Source organism: Pelodiscus sinensis, chromosome 21, assembly GCF_049634645.1.
Source record: "Pelodiscus sinensis isolate JC-2024 chromosome 21, ASM4963464v1, whole genome shotgun sequence".
NCBI classification, from domain to species: domain Eukaryota; kingdom Metazoa; phylum Chordata; order Testudines; family Trionychidae; genus Pelodiscus; species Pelodiscus sinensis.
In genome coordinates, this window is record NC_134731.1 from 2,347,418 (window position 1) to 2,371,600 (window position 24,183).

General features: G+C 67.6%; 1 protein-coding gene across 13 annotated transcripts in view; it reads right to left on the reverse strand.

The window, feature by feature from the left end:
- Window positions 1-1,073: 1,073 nt before the first annotated feature.
- The window catches only part of SSH2 (slingshot protein phosphatase 2), a 135,970-nt gene continuing 112,860 nt past the window's right edge, over window positions 1,074-24,183 (reverse strand). For 11 of the 13 annotated variants that reach the window (XM_075904604.1, XM_075904603.1, XM_075904609.1 and 8 more), the window contains 11 exons: window positions 24,033-24,154; window positions 20,387-20,455; window positions 19,763-19,828; window positions 19,137-19,331; window positions 16,688-16,781; window positions 16,478-16,606; window positions 14,533-14,579; window positions 12,996-13,142; window positions 10,906-11,106; window positions 7,418-8,237; window positions 1,074-6,314 (listed from right to left, as the gene is read on the reverse strand). In XM_075904604.1, the coding sequence (XP_075760719.1) occupies window positions 4,395-6,314; window positions 7,418-8,237; window positions 10,906-11,106; window positions 12,996-13,142; window positions 14,533-14,579; window positions 16,478-16,606; window positions 16,688-16,781; window positions 19,137-19,331; window positions 19,763-19,828; window positions 20,387-20,455; window positions 24,033-24,154 (3,810 nt within the window). In that variant the 3' untranslated portion in view covers window positions 1,074-4,394. The remainder of the gene's footprint in view (window positions 6,315-7,417; window positions 8,238-10,905; window positions 11,107-12,995; window positions 13,143-14,532; window positions 14,580-16,477; window positions 16,607-16,687; window positions 16,782-19,136; window positions 19,332-19,762; window positions 19,829-20,386; window positions 20,456-24,032; window positions 24,155-24,183) is intronic. The other 2 variants (XM_075904602.1, XM_075904614.1) reach the window with 1 other exon arrangement.

The window sequence follows — 24,183 nt, forward strand, 5'->3', positions numbered from 1 at the left end:
CCTCCTGAGGGCTCTGTGGCGTAGGGGGGGGGCCGTCTGCTGTGACCCGGGTCCCCTGTGCTGGGCTGAGATTCCCACTGACACCCACACGGGGACTGGCCCAGACACCCAGGCCCAGCCTGGGCAGGTAACAAGGCTCTTCCCAGGGGGAGAGACAAAGGGAGGGAGGCGGAGACAGCCAGCGGGCTGGGGGCAGGGCCGGGAGCTGGGCAGCCTGAGCTAGGTAAACATGAAAAAAAAAACCAGACTAGGTCGGGTACTGGAGGTTCAGGGGCCTGTGGATCCCCACCCCAGGGCTATGTCTACACTTGAGGCTTCTTGTGCAAGAACATCTTGTGCAAAGGTTCTTGTGCAAGAAGTCTTGTGCAGAAAAACATCCACACTGCCCTGTGCGAGCTGTGCTTTTGCACAAGTGCCCATGGCAGTGTGGACGCTCTTGCACAAGAAAGCTCTGGTGGCCGAGTGTCCACACTGCCCTCCTGTGCAAGAGGGCTCACACCTGCTAGAAAAGAGCGTAGCGCTTGAGCAAGGAGCCCTCTTACCAGGCCGCACTGTGAACGTCCTTGCGCAGGGGCGGCCGGGCAGTGTGGACGCAAGAAGCCGCAAGTGTAGACACAGCCCAAGTGGCTGAGGCTGCCGGCCCCCTCACTCCTACGTCTACCTGGGCTGGGCTGGGCTGCATCTCTGAGAAGCAAACTCTCCCTATTCTACTGGCTGGCAGTCTCATCTTGCTGGGGGGGGGGGGGTGCCTGATGCGCCGTCAGGCTCTGTGATCTACCACCACGGCCGTGCCACGGCTGAGGGCCCAGGATTCCCAGGAGGGGGGGGTAAGGGCACTGAACAAGTGACCGAGCCCGGCTCTTGCTGCCTGCACACCCCGGCGGGAGGCCTGGGGCAGCTGGGAGGTGAGACTAGGACAGGCCCCTCCGGCCGCCTGGGAACAGTCGCAGTCGCCCGGGTCAGCACGTGGCTGAGGCCAGCCGGCTGGTGGTGCCACGCCCGTGGCTGCTCGGGGGCGCGATGGCTCCATTGGGAGAGCCCCTCCCCCAGGAAACGGACGCACCCAAACCTGCTTCATCCTCAAAATAAAAATTTTATTTATTCAGTAACAAGAACATCGACTCCGCACGGCAGTGCCCGAGTTCACATTTCAAAGCAGCGCAGTGGCACGAGTCTGGGACCGGCGGGGCCCTCCTGGGGAGGGCACAAGGCAAAGCGCTGCCCCCCCCGCCCGAGTCCAGAGCCCGGCGCCCCCCGGGGCAGGCGCTGCAGGGAGCCGCTCAAACCAAAGCACGTCACAGCTGCAGAAAGGAAACCCAAAGGCACCGGCCCGTGCGACGGAGCCAGGCAAGGATGCGGGCGCACGGGGCTGAGCCCTCGCCACCTCCCAAAGGCAAATGCTGCCCCAGCCCCCGCCCCACCAGCTGCAAGGGGGCTTCAGCCCCTGAGCTCCCGCAGGGAAGGAGGGGGAGAGGGAGCTGGGCCGTGCCACAGCTGGGACCAGGCCACTCGCTCCTGGGGGAAGCAGACAGGCCAGGGCGTTACTGCGCCCAGGAGGTCAGACCCCCAGGCCCAGCCGGATGCGGGGTTCAGGCTCTAGCCAGGCCCGGCCCGGCAGGAAGCCTGAGGTGGCCCTTACGACAGGGAAGCAGAAGCGAGGCCAAGTGTTGGGCCGGGCGCCAGGAATGCGCCACTGGGAGCGGAAGGGGATTTTCCCATGGCCTGGCTCCGGGAGCGGCTCAGCCAGCCACGCCCCACGAGCGCAGCCGGGCGGGGTGTCAGCGCCAGGCCACGCCCCACGAGCGCAGCCGGGCGGGGTGTCAGCGCCAGGCCACGCCCCACGAGCGCAGCCGGGCGGGGTGTCAGCGCCAGGCCACGCCCCACGAGCGCAGCCGGGCGGGGTGTCAGCGCCAGGCCACGTTCTGGCCACGCCCCACGAGCGCAGCCGGGCGGGGTGTCAGCGCCAGGCCACGTTCTGGCCACGCCCCACGAGCGCAGCCGGGCGGGGTGTCAGCACCAGGCCATGCTCTGGGCACACCTGACAAGGCGGCAGCGGCCAGGATTGCCGAGTGTGGGGGCAGACGGCCGGGGATAGGGGCCCGCCGAGAGCACAAGGACAGCGGCCTCCTACCCAAACACCCTTCCCTTATCCAGCCCCTCAGTAGCCCGGAAACACCCCTCAGCCGGACAGGCCCCTCGACCGCTGCCCGTTCCTAGACAGGGCCCAGGGCTTCCTGGCCAGGCCAAACGGGTCCAGACCAGCACATGGCCCCAGCGCCCACCCTCCAGCCACCGCTCACTTGCTCACCAGCCAGCCAGGAGCTTTAGCCCCCAGCGCTGGCGTCAGGTGGGGGCACCCGAACGGGACAAGGAGAACACGGGGAAGCGGCAGGCACCAGTTTGGAGGGGGGACAGGCTGAGCACCGGCTCGGCTTCCCTTCCCTTCTCTGGCATGTGAGCTACCGGCCCGCGGCCTACGCCCTCACGCCTCCCCCAGGGAAGGGCTGGGCAGCCCCTGGCCTGCAGGCACCAGGGCTCAGGGCTGCTCCATAAGGTGTTTTCACAGGGCTGGAGGTGCCATGCAGCGGCCCAAGAGCTTTGCAGCTGCCGTGGCACACAAGGGCTCCCCCATGACACCCCGGGGGAGGGGGCTGCCACCGCTGGCCCTGGGGCTCGTGCAGCTGGCCTGCATGTCCCACCCCGCACTGGTGCGCACAGGGCATTGGCCTCCCTCATGGGCGGGTGTTGCAGCCACGGCCCTTGGCCCATCTGGCCAGTCGCTGCTGCGGGCAAGTGGCTCCCAGCACAGGATCAGGCCCGGGCACAGCTCAGTGACTGCAGCAGCCTGTCCAAGTCACGGTCATTGCACATCGCACCTGCCCCTCCGCAGGGCACGCTCCATCCCCCAGCACGGGGCGGGCGCAGCCTTTTGGGTCGGGAGTTTGACTCTGGCAGGCTGCTTGGCGCAGGGCCGCCCGGCCTCGCCAACAGGCCACTCGGAGCAGCGCGTCCTCTACAAAGCGGGGACTAGGCCTCGCGGGCCGTCTGAAAGGCGCTGCCGCGCACCACCGCGAGCCAGGCGCCAAGCAGCCGCCACTCCAGCCCTAGCCAAGGCAGCCGCGCCGCGGGGGAGGCACTGGAAACACAATTCTGCAGCAGAGCGCAGCTACGCCAGCCACCTCCTCCAGCACAAGGAGATGGAGGCGTCGTCCGGCAGAGGCTCGCCCTCGCTGCGCGGGAAGGGCGCGTACGAAGGGGAACCCACTCGGGCGGCCGCCAGCGAACACTGGGGGAGAGGCTGGGGGGGCTTGTTTTCCAGTTGACAGAACGCAGCAGCCTTGTCCTTTCACGAAACCAACACAAGAAATAACAAGTCACCTGGATAAATAGCGTACGTACACAAGACCTGCCAGACGATGCCTTCTCCGAGCTACGTGTGAAGTGAGAACAGAGGGGAAACATTCGGTAACAACCACATCAGCCGCCGGGTGCGTGAGTGTGTGGGGGAGGGGGACAACTCGAGCCGCACCAGAACAGCAGGAGAGGAAGATGAACGACCGATATGGCCACGAGCCCAGAAGGCCCCCAGCAGAATTCAAGTAACGAAAGGGTTAAACCCCTAGCGAACCGCTTGTTTGGAAAGAGCACGCCTCAGTTTGCTCCCCCACGTGCTGCAGCGAAGACGGGCTCCGAGGGGCGTCGGCAGCCCCCCGGCGCGCAGCACACGAGAGGCCAGGTGGCTAACTGGTCTGGCCATGACCAAGACACACTGTGCAGTTTGGGGGGGGGTGTTTGGTTTTTGGAATCGCATCATTTGCGTTCCCAAGTTTGAGCCCCAGCGAGAGACGGAAAAGTGCAGCTGGGCCGGCGGCTGCCTCTGGGCGCCAGCACACGCCGGCCCTAGAGGGCGCACGAAGCCGGTCCAGCAGGAATTCGTCACCGCTGGGGAGTTCCAGTTAGCTCAGAGGGGATACAAAAATGCCACAAACTAGTCTTGGCACCACCACCATATTCACACCAGATACGCTCTGCTCACTGCCCCGGCTAGCACCAGTGCACACGCGTCGGTGCGTGCGGGGTACTTGTGACTTGGCAGCCCGCACGGTTTCACCGCGCCGAGATGAGCCAATGGCCGGCAGCAATTGCCACTTGCAAAGGGTGTTCTTTGAAAAACAAAGAATATTTGAGGTTACTGGAGTTAAAAATAATTAAAAAAATAAGCCAAGGTCTTGCAGTCAGCGTCCCACACAAAACACCCCCCAACCCTGCATGCGCCAGGACCAGTAAAACGACAATATATAAAATTAACAAATAAAGTGCATGTTCCGTACATATTACACCCCCCGTGGCTGAACACCCCCGTGTCACACGCAGGCCCCGCTGAGGGCTCAGCCTCACATGGTGTTGTAGAACGCATGGCTGGGCCGCTTCCTGTCCGGAGTCTTTCTCCGTCTCCGCACAGGGTGAGTTCTACCGTGCTGCTGTCTGGGGGAGTCTCGGGCCAGTGTCTGGAGCAGCGGAAGCCCCTCTTCAGAGCCAGTCAATCGAGGGTCCGTGCTGGGGGACAGACGCTGCGGGGCGGAGCCAAACTCTTTGGCGTATTGCACGGGGGGCCTCTCTACTGGCTGGCTCTGGGCAATGCACTCCGTGGTTTTGAGCTGCTCTACGAAATGCTTGGTGGGTTTTGGCTCCTGGCGAAGAAGGGGCTCTTCCGACGGGCCTGCCGAGCTGTGCTCTGGGGCTGCCCCGCACGTGCCTGGGCCGCCCCTGGGGGAGGCGGGCAGCAAGGCAGGGTGGGGCAGGCTGGCCGCGGAAGAGGCCGACTCCCCTAAGTCATCTTGCGAGAGTTCCAGGCAGCCCAGCTTGGCTAAGGACGCCGAGCGTTTCATCTGGGACGGCGTGGTGAGCCCCGCCTGCCGGACTCGGGCCTCCAGCTCCTTCGCACGCTGCTTCACGGAGCCGGGGGGCTCGCCCGGGCGGGGGGGGAGGCGGCAGGGGAGGACAGAGACGTCCATGGCGTCAGCGCGGTTCCTGCCCAAACACGAGTCCTCGTCGCCCAGCTCCATGGGGGTGCTGTCGCCCGCCCCGCCCAGCAGAAACCCGGCCCTGGAGTGGCCGCTGGGCACGGCGGGCTCATCGTCCGTGCTCGTGCTGTGCTCCGTGACGCCCCCCAGCAGAAGGGAAGGTGGGGGGCAAAGGTCCGCGCAAGGTGAGCCCGTCGCCGGGCCCAGGAAGGAAGAGGCGCCCAGGCCAGGCAGCGCCGCACTGAGCTCTTCCTCGGGGCTGCCCGGGGGACAGGCGGCTCGCCCGACCTCCTGGGGCTCCGGGACCAAAGGGCCCGGCAAAGGCAGGTGCACAGACGCCGTCTCCACACACACCGAGGGGTTCAGGTTCTCATCGACGGGAAGCAACAGCTCAGCCAACCACTCTGCCGTCTCCAGCCGGCCCTGCCCGCAGCTGCCGTCGCGTTCCCGGAGCTCAGGGGGCGGGCCCCCGGGGGGGCACTCAAATTCTACCCCCTTGGGGAGGGGGCAGGGCAGGGCTGGCTCCCCAGAGCCATCCGACGCCCCCACCGTCCTGCGCACGTCCTGTGCCGCACCAGGCGCGGCCGCCGCGCACTCCTGAGCGGGCCGCCCCGGGCGAGGGTCGAGCGGCAGGGCCGGGTGGGCGTCCGCAGGCGGTTCAGGGCCAGGAGGCCACGTGCCCTCGGCCGCCAGCCGCTTGGCTCTGGCCTTGTCGCTCTCGCCCTCTCTGCAGGCAGGAACCGGCTCCCGCGCCACTTCCTCGCTCCTGCCCTTTGGCGGGGCCTCGGCGCCCGCAGCCTCGTGCTTGGAGTTCTTGCGGGCGGGCAGCAGGCAGGCGGGCGGGGCGTGCTGCTGCTCCTGCTCCTGCCTCAGGCGCTCCTCGAACTCCAGCGTGGCCCGTCGGACAGAGCCCGGGCACCACGTGGACTCCGGCTGGTCTGCCGCAGGATCGCTTTCCTCGAGGGCCCCCCCCGGGCCCGGCGCCGCAGAGGCAGCGCCCTCCCGCTCCGGCTTTGGGAGCTCTTCGGCCGGGTCCTGAGGCACGACGCAAGCCCCTTCGGCCTGCTCCTTCTCAGGCATGTCCTCAGGCATCCCGCCCGCCTCTCCAGGTGGCTCGTGGGCCGCATTCCTCTTGGGCGCGTGGGCGTGGCTGGCCGGGCCGTCCGGCGGCTGGCACGGGCCTCCGCCCTGCTGGATGGACTCGATCTCCGTCACGATCTCTTTCACCGAGATTGCGTTTTCCGAGTGGGATCTGGCGAGCAAGCCCGTGCTCATCTGTTCGGAGATCTCCTGCAAACACAGAGGGACGGTTAGTGCCGCGACTGGCGCCGGTTCACGCGGGAGGGCAAGGCACAGGGCAGGTGCCGGGCCTCACTCAGAGCGGGCAGACTGGGCTCCCTCGTCCCAGCCAGGATCTGCCCCTCGCCTGCGAGCTGACTTGCGAGGAGATTCAGGCACCCACTCCCAGGCGCTGCTGCGACACCTCCAGCCTCCACCAGGTACCACGCGCTTGGAAGGCAAAATTTGGGTGGTTTGAAGAGAAACGGGGGTGAAGAGCCAGAGCTCTTGGGGACCCTGAACCAGACGGGCTCGGGCCAAGCTGGGGAGGGACCACCCTGGGCTGGAGGAAAGTAAGAGTCTCCCAGGACAAAGCAGGCCTCCGACTCCCCTAGGACCTGCCAGCTGCTCTGCCTGGAGAGAGGACGGTGGATTTCCAGGGCACCAATCCACGTCCGACCCTCATTTCCTTCCAGCTCGGGGCGGAAAATCCCAGCTAGCCTGTTAGCCGGTTAAAGACTAGTTACCCGAACCTCTCCCCGGTTAACTGACTGCGGGATCTCACCACTCCAGCCCTCCCGCCCGTGGGGCTCCCACTTCCAGCCCCCCGTGCTGGGGCGGCTGCCGGCTCCTAGCCCCCCTCCGGCTCTGCCGGCTCTTAACATCCAGGGCTGCCAGTGGCTGCCGGCCCCGCGCTCCCCGTCCTTCAGTCCTGAGCTGCAGCCCCCTCCCCCCCAGCTCTGCCAATGCCCCTCGGTACCAACCTGCTGCCCCCCCCCCCGGCTATTCCGTATCTGGTGACCCTTCATGCCACTCAGCCCTGCCCCAGCCCCCAGCTGCTCTGGGCTCCCCTCATGTAGCTCTGCCCGGGTTCTTCAACCCTGAGCTGCAGCCGAAGCCCCTCCCCGCCAGCCCCCCCCCGACGCACTGCCCGAGAACTCTGCCGCGGGGTGACGGGGACCGACGCTCACGGGAGCCGACCCCTCGTGCCAGGCTCTGCCGCGAAGGCTTCCTCGGTAGCTGACCCCTTTGCTGCCAGCCCAGCAGGCTTCCCAGCTCTCCCCCTCCCCGTGGCACGAGAGTCCCCCACCCCCACCCAGGAGAGCAGATCCTACCTGGGGCTGCTCCTGCGCCTGCTCCGTGGGAGGCTCTCCCAGCGCTGGAGGGGACTGGCCTGCAGAGCCATTTCCAGCCGGCTCCGGCGGCAGGGGCTCCAGCACAGACAGCCTGGAGCCCCCGTTCCTTCCGCCCCCCGGCTCGTCCCCCCGGGAGTGGGAGCAGGCGCGAGGCCGGCTCTCCTGGGACAGCTCCACGAACTTCTCGCGGGCGCTGAAGAAGTCGATCCTGTCCGCAGGTTCGGGCTGGGGGCTGGGGGAGTGCGGATCAGGCCACCCGGGAGGGTCTTTCAGACACGCCGTGAATTCCTCCATGGGCACCAAGTGCAGGTTCAGCTCCGCCTTCAGGGCGTCTGTCTCCAGATCCTCCACGGTCAGGTCCGGGAAGGCCGCAGCCAGCTCCGCGGGCTCGTCGAGCTGCATCAAGGCCTCGGCCGCGTGGCAATTGTCCAGCGGGCACTGGGCCTGGGCCAAGCAGCACCCTGCCGGGCACCCGTTGATGTTGAGGTTCAGCTCGTCCTCGAGGCGTTCGGCGCGGAAGCCTCTGGTGGCGAACTCCAGGTGGATCCTGCGCTCTTGGGCGCACAGCGCCTCCAGCCCGTTGGCGTCCTGCTGCAGCAGGCAGTCCACGTGCGGCCCCCCCGGGAAGGCGGGCAGGATGGGCTGGCGGTTGTCCACGGCCGGGCCCTCGGAGAGCTGCTCGGCGGAGGAGGTGATGTCCTTCCTGCTGAGCTCCAGGCCGGCCTTGCAGATGGGCTCGTGGCGCTCCGAGAGGTCGCTGTCCGAGTGCGAGCGCCACAGCTTGTTGTGCCGCTGTTTGCTGCGGGAGGAGGGACATGGGTTAGTCGCCAGCAGCCCCAGCTCAAGGCGCAACTGGGGCCAGACCCAGGCTGGTGTCAGCTGGGGCCAGTCCATGGCAGCCCCGGGCCCAGCTCAGCCGCGACAACACGGGCCCTCAATGAAGCGTGGGCCAAGAGTTGGCCAGGAAACGAATCCACCCGGGCGGCGCGGTCGCTTGGCACAGCTGGGCTGTAGCCTGCATGGCAAGGGGGCAGACCGCAGGGGGGAGCGAATGCGCACGGGGGCATGGGCCGCTCGCGCTCACTGCTCCCGCGACAGGCCCAGCCGGGTGGCGGCTGAATTCAGTCCCTTCCCTGCCCGAGATGGCAGCTGCGTCGGGGCAAGCAGGAGGCCCTGGGGGTGCGGAACACGCTGCCGATTCCCCTGGGGCAGGGCGCTCCGGCCCGTGGGGGGCACTCACCACAAAGCTCTGAGCTAGCACACAGCGTGGGGTGGGGCTGGGGCCATCCTGCATGGCGACAGGCAGCCAAAAATAGCCCTGTGTTTGCAGGCCGCAGGTCCAGGCCAGCCCCCCGCGGCTGGTAAACATGCTGGGGAGGGGCCCGGCAGTCACATGCTCACGCTGCTGTCCCGTCACCCGCACCTGTGGTGAGGACGGCCGAGCCCGCGGCCCACACCACGGGGCAAGGGCGCCCAGGAGACAACACGCGATGGGCTGAGATCTCCCTTCCTCGGCTGGCTGCACTTCCCCCGGCCGCCCCCAGGAGGAGCATGCGCCACGGCCCGGGAGCACCCAGCGTGGCACGCCAGCTCCGTGGCTGCCCTCCAGCCAGCTGGCCTCCTAGGGGCCTGCCGAGCACAGGCTGTGTCTGGGGGTGTCCTGCGGCGAGGGGCCCCCCATTCCTAGCCTGGCCGGCTTTGATCGCAGCCCCAGCAGTGGGGCGCCCAGAGCCGGTGTGAAAGGGGCCGGACGTACGGGCAGTAACTAACAGCCGAGGTAGGGCAGGAACCGCCGCCCCGCAGGCCCCCTCACCCCTTCGGCCGGCAAGGGGCACTGGGGACACAGCCCGAGCCGGGACTCAGGAGAGCCACGTTTCGGGGGGCTCCCCAGCTCCCCCTCACCTTGTGCAACGGGGGAAGAATCCCCCTGGGACCCCGTCTGCCTGGGGAAATGCGAACAGGCGGGCTCTGGCTCCGCACCACGGCCCTGCCCCTGCTCCCTAGCGCCGGGTTAGGAACTCGGCACTGGACTGGACTCCAGCAGAGCCGGCCGGGCCTGGTTTAGTGCCTCCTGTTACTGCTCACCCGTGGCCTCCCCCCAGCCGCCCACACAGGGCGCCTGGAGCAGGTGCAGAGGTCTGAACCGAGGCCCACGGCGGAGCAGAGATCTGCCGACAGGCGGCTGACCAGGGGAGCCGGAGGGGACGCTTCCGCCCTCGGGAGCTGTCACTGCAGCCGGTGTCTGGATTTCTAGAGGCTCCTTGGGCACTTACCCAGCTCCCCCCTCCCCCAAGGCAGAGCCTCCCAACGGGCAGCCCGAGGCAGGGCGCTGCTGTCCCCCCCGGCCAGAGACTAAGGGCATGGCCACACTTGCACCCTCTTTCGAGAGAGGGATGCAAATACAGACATTCGAAATTGCAAATGAAGCCGGGATTTAAATATCCTGCGCTTCATTTGCATCTTTGCGGCTGGGCGCCCTTTCGAAATACAAAATGCTGTTTGGATGCGGCTATTTCGGGAGAAAGAACCCTTCTTCCTCATCCAACGCCGCCCGCCAGAAACCCTCCATGTTTACAAGGGAGCCCCGGGCCCCGACACGGGCCTGTGAGCCGTGAGCAAGGGGCCGTGCTGGGGCGGTGTCCGGGGGGGCAGAGAGGGGCATGGCCGCCTGCCCAAAGCAAGAGGAGCCTTTGGTCCTGTTGGCGCCTAGCGCGGCGTCCGGAGCCGAGCTTGGTACCGGGACACTGCTGGCCGGAACCACGTTGGCCCCAGCCTTCCTCATGGCCGCTTGCCACTGGCTGCTCCTACGCCAAGCGCCCCTGCCCCCCGGCTGGCCCAGGCTCCTCCCAGAGCTGACAAGGGAGGCAGGAGCCCGTCACTCAAGCGCCTGGGCTGTATTTATGCTGTACACAGAGGTGAAGAGTTTGACCTGGGGATTTCTATTACAGTTCAGACAGGCCATGGCAACAAGCCACAAATCATAGAAGCCCGAGCCCCACCGGGGCTGGGTAGGGGAGGGCCGGGCAGCCCGAGCCCCACACAGGGAGAGGCTGAGGGAGGGGCTGGCAGCCGGAACAGCCGAAGGGGAAGTCCGAGAGCTCTGGTCGAGTGACGGAAGCCGCGACCGAATGGCACCTTCTCTACACCCAGTGGGACCATGCCAGGCGGCTCTCCCGAGCCTGCGCTGATCCCCCAGGCCCCGCACACAAGCACTTGCCCGCGATGCTGCAGAGCCGGCCGGCCGCGTGTTCGGGTCAGACGCTCGTGGGCTCGACACGGCGGCAGCTGAACACAAACCCCAGGGACGCCAGGGCCCGGCCCAGACGCGCCCAGGGCTGTGCCACCAACCACAATTCGTCCTCCCGGCAGCTCCTCTTTGCAACATCCCCGGTGAAGAGGGCAGAGGCAGGCTGGGCCCAGCCCCTTTCCAGCTCTCCTGCTACACGCCTGGCGGGCGGGGGGCTCACCTGGCCAGCAGAATGCCTTGGTACTCCTCCAGCTGCCGCATGAAGCTGGGGTTGGGCTTGGTGACGGTGCGGCGCTCCTTCACGTAGTCGTAGGCCCGGTCCAGGTTCCAGCCGTACTCCTTCATGGCGTAGGCGATCACCGTGGAGGCCGACCGGCTGACGCCCATCTTACAGTGCACCAGGCACTTGGCGCCGTTCTTCCTGGGGGCAGTGGGAAGGGAGACGTGAAAGGCAGACCGGCCCGGGACAGGCCCACGCGTTGTGGACACCACAGCAACAGCGGCCTGACTTCTGCCACGAGCCACAGGCCAACCCCACAGGCCACGCACGCCGGGAGGCGCCGGGACTCAACTCCATGTACGGCCTGGGACCCGTCACAAAGACGTCACCTGCCTCCCCCTCCTCAGGGCTCAGCCGACCGACGGGCACGCAAGCACAATTTGCCCCTTTGCGCTCAGCTTGGCACACGAACCCTAACTCACCGCTCCCTTCCTCCTCCCCCACCCCGGTTCTTCAGGAACTGGGCCTTTGATACACCGGGCCCCTGAAGACGTGGGCTGTGCCCCCCCAAGCTCACGACCCCAGCTACCTGTCCCGTGGGTCTCTGAGGTGCCGCGAGACCATTACAGACTGAGCCCCCACCCCCGAAGAGCCCGACGGCCACCCATGCCAAGCAGGCTTGGAGAGGCACGCCCAGCGTGCGCACAGCTCGATGCCCTCTGCGCCGGCGAGCCAGCCCACGGAACGGGCTCTGCGGGACGTGGAGACTCATCCCGGGGGACGGGGTGCAGGGAAGTAGCAAGTGGGGGCAAGCAAGAGCAAAGGAGCAGGCCTCCGACTCCCGGCCTGCTGCCCTCTCCCATCCCATCCCTCCCTGCCGGCGTCCAGCTGGAACGCGCCCCGCCAGGCGCCAGGGCGTGGAGCTCACCGCCCTCAGGAGCGAGGTCTCTAGCGGGGCCCGACCCAGGCCGGGGCAGGTGGAGCCGTGGGGCCTGTTGTCAGGGGGAGGGAGCCAGGGGCCACTCTGGAAGGGCCAGGTAGGGGTCAGGACGTGGGGGAGGAGCCCTGCCCGCCGAAGGGCCCGCAGCTCCGCACTGCTCTCTGCCAAGGCTGCAAGCTCCTCACCACGCCGCTTCCACTAAGCTGGCGCCTTCGCCCCCAGGGAGCACCCCCCCCCCACGGGGGCAGTCTCGACCTCAGCACCCAGCCTGCATCGCCCCGCTGTTACTAGCTCCTGGGAGAGGCAGGGTGACCGTCCCCCGGCGCAGCCCCCGGGGAAATGGAATAAACGGCCCCTAAAGATACTGCCCAGGTTTCTGACAAGGCTCCAGCCAAGGTATTTGAAACAGGGCTGTAGGCAGCATGCGGGCGGATGCGAGAGGCTTAACGCTTCGGGGGAGAAGCAGCCGTTGCGTGGCCCAGGCAGGAGACGGGCACACAGAACCCCCGAGGGCTGAAGGCAGGCCGCTGTTTGGAAAGCCGGCTCTGCGTGCCCACCGGGCTGCCGCCTGCGTCCTCCCCACTCACGCTGGACTGAGTAGGGAACACAGAGCAGGGCGTGTGGGGGCCCCCACCCCGCCCCGAAATGGCAGCGCCCGCAGGTGGCCTGGCAAGCGACTCGCGTGCTAACCGACGAGGGTTTCTTTCGGTGCAATGGCTGCCCGCTTCGCACGCAGGGAACGCGTTGGACTTGGCTCCTGTTTCCGCAGACCCTGCTTGCGTGACTGTGGCCTCGCCCCCCCCCACTACCCCCCAATCGACGGGGACTCTCCAGAAGCCACCAGCCTGTTACCCAGCTACCCGCTGCCTAGCGCAGTGGAGGCCTTGATGCGCTCACAACGCAACCCTGCTAGCGCCGAGGCGGTGAAACAGGAACCCCGTTCCTCCGGCACGAGACGCTGGGTGAGCCCCCGGACAGCTGTTTGCGAAGCCCTGGCGGCTGCCCTAAGGCCCGGCTCCAGCGCAGCCCCGCTTCCCACCACGCGCGGGGCTGTATCCGGACCGACCGCAGGCGGCACCCGCCGGCACGTGCCCTGCCCCCGACGAAGGGCCGGAAGGGAGCCCGGCTTTGCTAGCAAGCGCAGACCTACTTGGCTTTGGAGATGAATTTGTAAGTGTCGTTCCAATACGCCAGCAGATCCGTGGCCTCCTCGTCGTACACCCGGATGTTGTGGTACTCGAAGAGCCCCGGGAAGAAGTTATCGATCTCGCGAGTGACGTTCAGAATGTACCGCACCCTGCGGGCATAAGAGGGCGGGGTCGGCCAGCGCGTCTCCACACGGGCGCCTCTGGAATTCGGCCGCGACCCGCCTCCGGCACAGAGCAAGCCCTCTGGGGGCGGGTGTCCGCGCAGGGGGGCTGGGCCAGGCCAGCCGGAGGATTTGCGGTGGGATTTCTAACCGAGTCTCTTGGGAAGCGGCTTTGGTCGGCTGCGAAGGGAAACCAGGCCGGGCCAGGCCGCAGATGGGCCAGCAGCCGACACTTGGCAGGGGCGACAATGCAGCTTCGGCTGCTCCTGCCAACGGGAAACCATCCCCCGGGACAGGCAGCCCCTTTCCAACCGCGCCAGCTGCCACCGGCGCGGGGAGGCCAGGCCAGAAGGCGTCAGGCGGAACGTATGGGCTCTCGGCAACGTGGGACCCCTCCTGGGGGAGCAGGCGGAGCCACCGTCGTTCTGGGGCTCGCACCAGGCCCCCCTCGGTGCTCCAGGACACCGGACTATGCTCAGAGCCAAGGCCACAGCAAGGTGGTTCCTAGCTCGGACCCTCCCGGCCCCCTGCCCCGAGCTCCCGCAGCCCAGAGCTCCCTCCTGGACCCTGCCCTGAGCTTCCCTCTGCCTCGAGCTCCCTCCTGCCCCTGCCCCGAGCTCCCGCAGCCCAGAGCTCCCTCCTGGACCCTGCCCTGAGCTTCCCTCTGCCCCGAGCTCCCCCCTGCCCTCCCGGCCTCGAGCTCCCCACGCTCCACCCCCCACTGACATTTCCTACAGGTTCTGTCCTATTGCAACTCCTGTGCCCCTACCAGGAGCACCCCCCGTGCCCGACTCCCCCTGCCTGTCAGACTATGCTCCCAGGAGATCTGCCAGCCCCCGGGTCTCAGCCGAGGTTCCCAGGGCAATGCTGGCCAGGCTAGGAGCGGGTGTCGGGGGGCTGGGACGGAAGGCGCCCGCGCGGGAGGAGGAGACGCGGCTGCGGCCGGCCCTAGCCCATGGCCTCAAGACGAGGAACCCGGCTGGGCCGTTCTGGAGTTCGAGGCGATGGGTGTAACAACCCACGTCGCCTACAGACAGGCCAGCTTGGCCCTCCACCTCCCAGCACCGACGGAACCCTTCCCCCGGAGCTGCAAGAGGTGTGAGAGCCTCCCCGAAGGCCAGCTCTGCCCTGCCTATGGGGTTAGGGAACCGCAGGGCCTGGCTGGGACTTCAGCTGCCTGCCCGCGTGGAGGCCAGGGCATGGCTATGAAGCCTGTTCCTTCCCTGCCTTGGTCTGGGGCCAAGGTGCTGCCGGGCCAGCCGGCGGGGAGCAGGCGGGGCGGGGCATTCGGCCATGCAGTGACTTCCACAGGCACCCCCTCTCCTGCCCAGCCAGCCGCTCGCATGCAGGGGCCTGCGCTCCAGCCCCAAGCGCTTACCCTCTGTTCTGCAGATCTTCCAGGTTGGAGGCATTCCACTCCGAGCCCTGTGAACACAGAAAGGGGGCGTCAGCGGGGGGGCACGCCCCGCGGGGGCAGGGAGCTGGCCAGGCCGGTGCGGTAAACCCAGAGTTCAAACACAGATGGCAAAAGGGCAAGAAACCGCAGGGCTCGTGTCTCCAAGCGCGCCCGTATCTCGCTGCACCATCAGAGCCGCCCACAGTCAACAGGATGCCCTGAGAGGCAGGCCCAGGGGGAGCGCTCGCTGCCTGCTGCACACCACAGACACCTGGCTCAGAGAGCTCCCCCCCACGCCGCCGGGGGAGAGGGGCTGGGGGGGAGCAAGCATGCCAGAGGAAAAGCCGCCGGGCCCTCTCGACACCGGCTCACACAAGGGCAGCAGGGCAGCTGTCTCGCTTGCAGACGCAGGTCCGGGAAGCCGAAGGGGCGGCAGGGAGGGCGAAGAGCCGGGCACCCCGAGGGCATGATCAGAGAACCAGCAGCCAGGTCCCAAGCCCTAGTGCACAGGCACCCAGCCTGAAGGGAAGGCATCCATCCAGTGCACCCGAGCCTGGAGCAAGCTGCGTGTGCAGTGGGGCTGAATATAGCCGAGCAGAGTGAAACCTGCCCCCGTTGGGAAAACTGGTCAGGCAGCCCCTAGCGCAGCCCCACTGGAGGCAGGGCCGGCGGTGCCCGGAGCCAGCCACGGCAGAAGCGCGGAGGTGGCAGGGCCGGCGGTGCCCGGAGCCAGCCACGGCAGAAGCGCGGAGGCGGCAGGGCCGGCGGTGCCCGGAGCCAGCCACGGCAGAAGCGCGGAGGCGGCAGGGCCGGCGGTGCCCGGAGCCAGCCACGGCAGAAGCGTGGAGGTGGCAGGGCCGGCGGTGCCCGGAGCCAGCCACGGCAGAAGCGCGGAGGTGGCAGGGCCGGCGGTGCCCGGAGCCAGCCACGGCAGAAGCGCGGAGGTGGCAGGGCCGGCGGTGCCCGGAGCCAGCCACGGCAGAAGCGCGGAGGCGGCAGGGCCGGCGGTGCCCGGAGCCAGCCACGGCAGAAGCGCGGAGGCGGCAGGGCCGGCGGTGCCCGGAGCCAGCCACGGCAGAAGCGCGGAGGTGGCAGGGCCGGCGGTGCCCGGAGCCAGCCACGGCAGAAGCGTGGAGGTGGCAGGGCCGGCGGTGCCCGGAGCCAGCCACGGCAGAAGCGCGGAGGTGCACGGACATTTGCTGTGCAAACACACCCCCTTCCCGGCACGTCCGGCACCAGGCCAGGCGCCTGCTCTCCCCCGGGAGATACATTACTGGGTGGGATCGAGTCCTCCGGCCCCTCCCGCGTGCCGTGTTGGTCCCTTTGGAAGGTCATTTTTACACATCAGTTCAGCTGTTTCTCTGCCCACCGACCCCTCCCGGGAGGAGCAGTAAGCAGACAGGCCCTGGCAGCTACGCAAGCACAACACAGCAAGGCAAAACCTTCCCCCGGCCGTCGGCGAGCCAGCTGCAAGGCCAGGCCCTGCTGCTCCCGGCTCAGCAAGCGGAACTCCACCCGAGACTGACCAGCCTTCCCTGCAGCGGGCTCCAGTTTGCTCGGCCCCTGCAGGGTCCTCCCAAGACCAGGGCTCCCCCAGTGACCTGGGACGCGGCGCAGGCACAGGCAGAGACCAGGACTGGGGATCTGTGACATGCCGGTCGAAGCAGCTCTGCAGGGCAGCGAGCGGAGACACAGAGCCGAGACTCGCTTCCCTCGCCGGGCTGAGTGCTTCCAAGAGGCCAGCCGGCCCGCAGCCTCGTGCATCAGCTGAAGGCACAAGAGCAGCCGGCCTGGGAGCGGCTCCTGCCCCGCTGATGGCAGAGCTACTCTGCACAGAGATCCATCCGCCGGAGGGCACGTGCCCCCTCTCAGCCACGCCGGGATCGCTGGATTACCCAGCTTCTGCCTGGCAAGGCCCCGGCCTTACCAGAAAGACGTGGTCAAATATCTGCGTGGGGCTGTCCATCTGGCCAAGGATCACGATCATCTCGTTGTCGATGAACTCCTTGAACTCCCGCAGGTTGCACACCATCTGCATCTCCAGCTCCGTGCGGATCTGAGGGGAGGAGCGCCGGGTGAGGCCTCTTCCCGCGGCCCCCGCCAGCCCTCTCCGCCCCCGCGGGCCGCTCCCACTCACCTCTTTGGACGTGATGTTCTCCAAGTCCTTCTGCATCATGATCTCCCGCAGCTTGGTTTTAATCAGCCGCTCGGTGCGCTCGCGCTCCGTGGGGCTAGGAGGAAGGAGAGGCCACTGACTGCTAGTTTGGCTAGAGTTGCTTCATGGAGGGGCGAAGCAGGGGGGGTTCCCGGGTGAATGACACCAGGCAGATGCGCCTACAATGGGACAGTCTCGGGGGGAAGCTAGCGCTTTGGGTCCCCTACATCTCAGATCTGCTTCACAGCCGGGCTCGACTCGGAGCAGGGCTTCGCTGGCCCCATAAGACACCTCGCATTGCCCCTGCTCTCCTGCCCGTCCCCCCACGTCTCTTGCAAAGGTAACGGCTCCACACCACCTTACACCGAGGCAGGGCAGCCACCCCTGCGTGCCTTCCCCCAGCTGCAGCTGCCGGGCGCCTGACCGCCGCTTGCGAAAACAGCTTCCCTCGGCCCCAGGGATGGGGCAGTCGTATTGTAGTGCCGGGGCGCTGAGCTGGCTCGCCCAGCCGCCGGAGATGGGCCCAGTGGTAACAGCACTGCCCCAGCCCAGCCGCCGGAGATGGGCCCAGTGGTAACAGCACTGCCCCAGCCCAGCCGCCGGAGATGGGCCCAGTGGTAACAGCACTGCCCCAGCCCAGCCGCCGGAGATGGGCCCAGTGGTAACAGCACTGCCCCAGCCCAGCCGCCGGAGATGGGCCCAGTGGTAACAGCACTGCCCCAGCCCAGCCGCCGGAGATGGGCCCAGTGGTAACAGCACTGCCCCAGCCCAGCCGCCGGAGATGGGCCCAGTGGTAACAGCACCGCCCCAGCCCAGCCGCCGGAGATGGGCCCAGTGGTAACAGCACCGCCCCAGCCCAGCCCCCGGAGATGGGCCCAGTGGTAACAGCACCGCCCCAGCCCAGCCCCCGGAGATGGGCCCAGTGGTAACAGCACCGCCCCAGCCCAGCCGCGGGCGCACGGAGGCGCCTGCTTATCCCGCCACCCAAATCCCTCCCACCAGGTGGTTGAGGAGCTGGAGAATCACGAAAACTGCAGCCCCCGGAATCCCAGAGCCCGCCTGGGCTGCGCCCGAGCTTCGCAGGGAGCAAGGGGCCCTGTAAATATGGCAGACTCGGAGCTGGCAGCCTGCTCCCAGGGACGTTGGATAAGCAGGCGCGAAGGCCCATTGGCAGCCGCCCCGCCCCCAGGATTCACCATTCCCTGCTCTGCTCAGACAACCCCGCCCTGCCCCCAGCCCACGGGGAGCAACGCCCAGCGCAGGTAAGCAGCCCCTCGGGGCCGAAAGGCGGGTCCCGTTACCCTTGGGGCAGCGTGGGCCTCTGGGTCCTCAGCCTAGCAGGGAGGCGCCCCCGAGGTAACGCCTCTGCTCCCGGAGCGCTGACGAGCTTCCCGGCCAGGGACGTCACAACCCAGTTCATCAGTTAACCCGTTAAACTTTCCAGGTGGGCTGGAGCAGCCCCCCCCCCCCCGCTGCGGAGTCCCCCCGCCCGGCTGGAGCAGCCCCCCCCCCCGCTGCGGAGTCCCCCCGCCCGGCTGGAGCGGCCCCCCCCCGTTGCGGAGTCCCCCCGCCCGGCTGGAGCGGCCCCCCCCCGCTGCGGAGTCCCCCCGCCCGGCTGGAGCGGCCCCCCCCCCGCTGCGGAGTCCCCCCGCCCGGCTGGAGCGGCCCCCCCCCCCGCTGCGGAGTCCCCCCGCCCGGCTGGAGCAGCCCCCCCTCGCCGCAGAGCCCCCCGTCCAGCTGGAGCAGCCCCCCCCGCCGCAGAGCCCCCCTCCGGCTGGAGCGGCCCCCCACCCGCTGCGGAGCCCCCCCCTCCTCCCCCTGCCTGCCGCAGGTGAGGGGCTGCTCCAGCCACTGGTTAACCACAGTGGCAAGGGTGATGCTCGCCAGCTGACAGGTTAATCAGTCGCATCCCGATTCCTGGCAGCTGACTGGGAACTAATCCCAGTGCCAGCGTGGCCGGCCTGCTGCGAGCCACGGCAGGGTCTGCGCAGCCTGCCTCTTCCCACCGCCTCCTGCAGGAGCGGGACAGCACGCCCCGCCAGCCCAGGGGGGTCAGCCACGCCGGCTAGGAGGCCTGAACGTCTCTGGGCCGCACAGCAAGAACCAAGCAGTTTATTCTAAACCAGCAACTCGCCCAGGTCGGCCTGAGTTGGTCTAGGGGCAGGACAGAGACGAACTCCCAGGTTCTGTTCTGAGCTCTGCCACCGATTCCCTCTGGGGCCTTGAGCAAGTCACTTTGCCATCCCCATCTGCTGAAGGGGAGAGCGCTGCCCAGAGCACTAGCAGTGCCTGACAAATGCGGAGACTCAGCACAAGGACACCGGGGAGGTCTCCATTAGCAGCCTCCCAGCCTTTTGCTTACTCAGCCCAGGACCCACCTATGGTCCTGCAATGCTCCCCGTGGGCACGGGACACAGCCCGGCTGACTTACACGTCGGTGAAGAGGGCCGGGGAGTCGGGGCGGTGGGACTGCACGTCCTGCATGGCGTTCCACTCGTTGACGGACGACTGGTCGGAGTTGATGTGGCTCTCGTAGTAGCTGACCCAGGTGAGGAAGAGGCTCCCGGGGTAGTAGTTGTGACTTCGGGCCACCTCGCAGGCCTTGTGCAAGCTCTGCAGGGCAGACCTGGAGAAGAGCCCCACACGTCAGCACCTCCCTGGGCCCACCAGCGCCCGTTGGCTGCGGCTCTGGGGCAGCCCCGGGACCCCCGCCCTGCAAAGGTCACAGCCGCATGCAGCGCCCAGCCGGGTCAGCACGGCGGCCAGGGCTGCGCTGCTGGGTCCCAAGAGCCCCGCGGAATGCCACGTGCTCGCCAAGCCCCGGGGATGAGCGCCCCCCTCAGGCCTGCCCAGCGCACGAGGTCAGGGCCCCCCGAGCGGAAGAAACGACCATGCGGACACTGCAGACCAAGGGCCGAGTGGGGGCCCCCCCCGTGGCCACGGTGCTCATGCCGCACGCTCCCCGGGCGCCGGAGCCAGGTGCCGCGTCTCGCAAGACACTGGGACCCGAAGAGCCTTGGCTCCAGGCGCACGGGGACGGATCCCAGGAGTCCTTACCACATGGCCTGGACAGACACCGGCTTGAAGACATGGACCCTGTTGTCCGTCGAGACGCTGAACCCCCTGGGGAAAGAGCAGACGAGGCTCCAGTAAGGAGGAGACCCTCACCCCGGAGTCTCCGCCCAGCCCTTTCCCGCCAGCCAGGCCGGCGTGGGGATAGGCCCAGGCCCAGTGTGTTGCGTCGCTCCGGCTGGGGGACGGATGCAAACAGCAGGGCCCACGGCAGGCGGGTGAGTGTCCAGTGGCGGCCGATCCGCGAGGCCGCCGGCTGCAAGAAAGGCACTCGCCAGCCACGGCAGCAGCAGCGTCCGGGTGAGCAGGTGGCCCCAGCCGGGTCTGGGCCAGGCCTGGAGACCGCACTGTGCAGGCCCACGCGAGCTAAGGGCGTCCTCTGCAGCTGGCCCCGGGAGGAACCCTGGCAGTGGAGACGCCGCCCTGGTATTCCCGCCGCAGAGCCGTGCAGCATGCTGGGATCCCTTGGAAGGCCCGCGTGACGGGCGGCCGCTGTGGCCTCACGGCAGGTCGATCTCAGGCTGCAAGCCAGGCCATGCTCTGCGATGAGGGCCAGCGCCGTCCCTCCCCCCGGGGCCGTGCAATTCCCGGGGCAGGGCGCTCGCTTACCCGTCCCCATCCAGGTGGATGAGCGTGTCGCTCCACAGGGGCAGCACCAGGCCCATCGTGCACGTGCTGCTGTGGGGAGAAACAGAGGGTCAGCCCAGGCACAGCAGCGGCTGCAAACCCCCGTGCGGGCCTGCTCCCCGGGGCTGGTCCTCTGACACGGGGGTGCTGGAGCTCGCGTGCCTGGCGCGTTCCCAGGGCGAATTCCGAACCGGCCTGGACTCGGGATGTTAGCGGGGAGTCGCCAACTCGCCCGCTGTCTCTGTAGAAGAGGGGGGGGGGGGGGAGGGGGGGCGGAGCTGGCTTAAAAGCTGGTTCCCCCCAGCACTGGCTCCATGGTGCCACCTGCCCACCCCCATCAGAGGCAGCGGGGGTGGGGGGATAGGGGAGGTCAAGGCTTGCCACGGGCAGAGACTGCTCCCACAGCAGCCCTGGTCTGTGGCCAGCCCTGGCTCTGCGAACAGGGGCTGCTGGACTCTGCGCGAGGCAGGGCTGAGCAGTCCTGGCTTGCGCCAGCCCGGGACGTCGCGTGTCTGCATGGTACCTGCCCTTGGCTCCTACTACACTGCAAATGCAGAGCCGCAGCGGGGGAGGCAGGGGGATCCCGGAGCCGGCACAAGGCAGGGCTGCTCAGTCCCAGCTCCCGCCGGCTCTGGGAGCCCCCCGCTGCGGCTCTGCATGGTACCTGCCCTTGGCTCCTACTACACTGCAAATGCAGAGCTGCAGCGGGGGAGGCAGGGGGATCCCGGAGCCGGCACAAGGCAGGGCTGCTCAGTCCCAGCTCCCGCCGGCTCTGGGAGCCCCCCGCTGCGGCTCTGCATGGTACCTGCCCTTGGCTCCTACTACACTGCAAATGCAGAGCCGCAGCGGGGGAGGCAGGGGGATCCCGGAGCCGGCACAAGGCAGGGCTGCTCAGTCCCAGCTCCCGCCGGCTCTGGGAGCCCCCCGCTGCGGCTCTGCATGGTACCTGCCCTTGGCTCCTACTACACTGCAAATGCAGAGCCGCAGCGGGGGAGGCAGGGGGATCCCGGAGCCGGCACAAGGCAGGGCTGCTCAGTCCCAGCTCCCGCCGGCTCTGGGAGCCCCCCGCTGCGGCTCTGCAGAGTGGCCCCTTAACGACTAATCATATCAACGACCCAGTGAGCCAGGTAACCCCAGGTTAACATCCTTGCTTGGGACCAGCATGCTCTGGGCGGGACAACAGGGGGCCTCCAGCAGTTCAGCACTCGGAGCCGTCCTGCTTCCTGGGTCCGTCAGCGCAGGCGGCTCCGCTCCAGTCCTGAGTCTGGCACCCCCCCGTTCCGGTTTTATTGGGCCTTCAGCCGCAGCTGCTAGGAGCTCAGCGGAGTGAGAGTGGATGCTTGCCCGAACAGCAGCCTGCCCATCGCAGCCCCCCCCGCCCCGAGTCCTCTGGCCTCCACAGCAGAGGAGCACAGGCTGCCTCGAGACGCTGATGGGAAACGTCAGTGTTGGCCCGGCATCAGCTGTCGCTTCCCTCATTGGACTAGCTTGCCAAGTCTGGTCACATGCCAATGCGCTGTCCGCTCTCAGGGAGTGGAACTGGGGCCATGCTTTCGCCTGGCCGGAGATCGCTCTTCTGGTGTTCGATTTAGCGGGTCTAGCTAAGACCCACTAAATCAAACGCCCAGGGCGCCCTGTGTTGGGTGCTGTGACGTAGTGGGGGGCTGTCTGCTCTGTAACCCAGGGTTTCCCTGCGTGGTGCTGTGTGATTCCCACTGACTCACCCACATGTACTGGCCCTGACACCCAGTCCCAGCCTGGGCAGATAAGGCTTTTCCCCGCCCGCCCCGGAGAGGAAGGGAGGGAGGTGGAGACGAACACCTAGTTTGGGGGCAGGGTCGGAGAGCAGAGGCAGTTGCTGGCTGGGAAACACGAAGGAAACAGCCTTAGCTGAGGATCTGGGGGGGTGATGGACCCCCTAACCCAAGGGGTCTGAGGCTGCCTGGCCCTGATTCCTGCAGCCACATCCCGTCTGTGCTGGGCTGGATCCTGGGGAAGCAATAACCCCCCTGTTCTACTGGCTGTGGAGTCTGTTCCTGCTGCTCCGGGGCTGCGGGATCGGGGGGTCCCCGCCGCACCGTCACAGGCGCCAATAATCCTGCCACTCGAAAGGAGTAAGAGAAGCCAATGGGAGCGTTTGCTCCCGCCAGCCTCCCTCTGTGGAGACAGCTCCAAGCTCGGCTTCAGGCAGGCTGACGCCATAGCGGAGTGCCTTAACCCGGCCGTCCAGGCCCAGTGCAGACCTGGTCTGGGACAGGAGCTGAAATAAAGGGAGGGTGGAAACGAGAAAATCTGCGGGGCGGCTGGCCCAAGGGAGGAGGAAATTGCCCCGTGATCGAAGCAGGTGGGTTCGGGGAGCGTCCGCTCCATTGCCCTGCTCGGATTGTCCGCGCCACCTCGCCCCAGCCCGGGCTCACGAGAGGCCGAGCTGAGACCAGCCGGGCGGTGGAACTCGCCTGCAGGAATGGCCACAATGCCTGGCCCCGCCGCATGCGACTATTTCTGTCGGCTGCACGAGATGAGCTCATGGAAAATGTGTTTGGAAACGGCTTCCCAAGGTGGCCGGGTATTTTTAGGGGCCCTTTCAGCAAGCGTTTAGCGGGGCCTTAGCAACAAGCCTGTGTCGAGTTATAAATAGCGAGTGGGCGGGGGGGCAGCCTAGAACCCGAGGAGCTCGCCAAAGGCCTGCGCCACCTTTATCTGAGTGCTTGCGACTCGGCGCCAGAGAGCCCTCACTTATCTGCCTCCCGGGGCGGCGCCGGCAATCGCCCAGCCCCCAGAATTCTGTGTCAGAGCCCCCCCGGCACGCACGGGGCTGGGATTCTCCGCCCGCGGCACACAGCCCCAGCTGCACACTAGCCCAGTTCCGAGCCAAGCTTCCAGGCACCGCTAAAAACTCCGCCCCGCCGTGGCCGCTAAACGACAGCCAGGAAGGCGGCTTCAGAGCAGTTCCAGCCAGCCTGGCTCCGTGGGGCCGCCCGGAGGACTCTCCCCAACAGGCCGTGCACACGACCGGCTGGGAGCTTCGTTCCCACCGAGGCTCTACGCAGCCGTTCTCATGTGAACGCCAAGTGAACGAACAGGAGGTCTCAGGGCCCAGGGTCCTTCTCCCCCCCTTTAGCTAAGAGCCGGATGGGTTTCCAGTGCTTTAGGCTGCAGGCCCCCCGCGTTCTACAAAGGGCCCAGCGTCCTTTGGGGAGTCTCTGCCCCTCCAGGGCTGCTGGACGCATGGACAGGCCGGGTGGCTCCGTGGCCGTGGTTTGCAGCCCTTCGGCGAGGCCAGCCGCCATTTCCATAAAGCCGTCGCTCGGGCCGACACACGCACGGCTGGAGAGCACTTGACCCTGCCTCAGCCCACACGCCAGCCCCCCCCGGCCCCAGGAGGGGCAGTGGGGCCAGTACTCCCGGCGACCTGTGCTTGCCGCAGGGCTTTGGCTCTTGCCACTGACCGCTCTCGACTCCTGTGCGCACATGGGAGCCGGGCGAGGCTTTCTTCCACATACTGCACGTGCTCCGCCCGCTCCAACTCCGGGCGCCCCCCCAATGGCCGCCCGCCCCCCCCTTTCAGGGTAGCAGACGGGAACGTGGGGGCCGGAGAGGGGAGAGGGCGACGCGTCTGCCCGGGTACCTGTCATTGCAAGAGAAATCCATTCCGAGGACGATGCTTTCCTCGGTGTCTTGCCTGCCGTTGGTCGACACCACCACCATGTACCTCGTGCGGTTCTGGTACGTGCTTTCCAGCCTCACCGCCTACGGGCCATGGAGAGAAGAGAAACGTC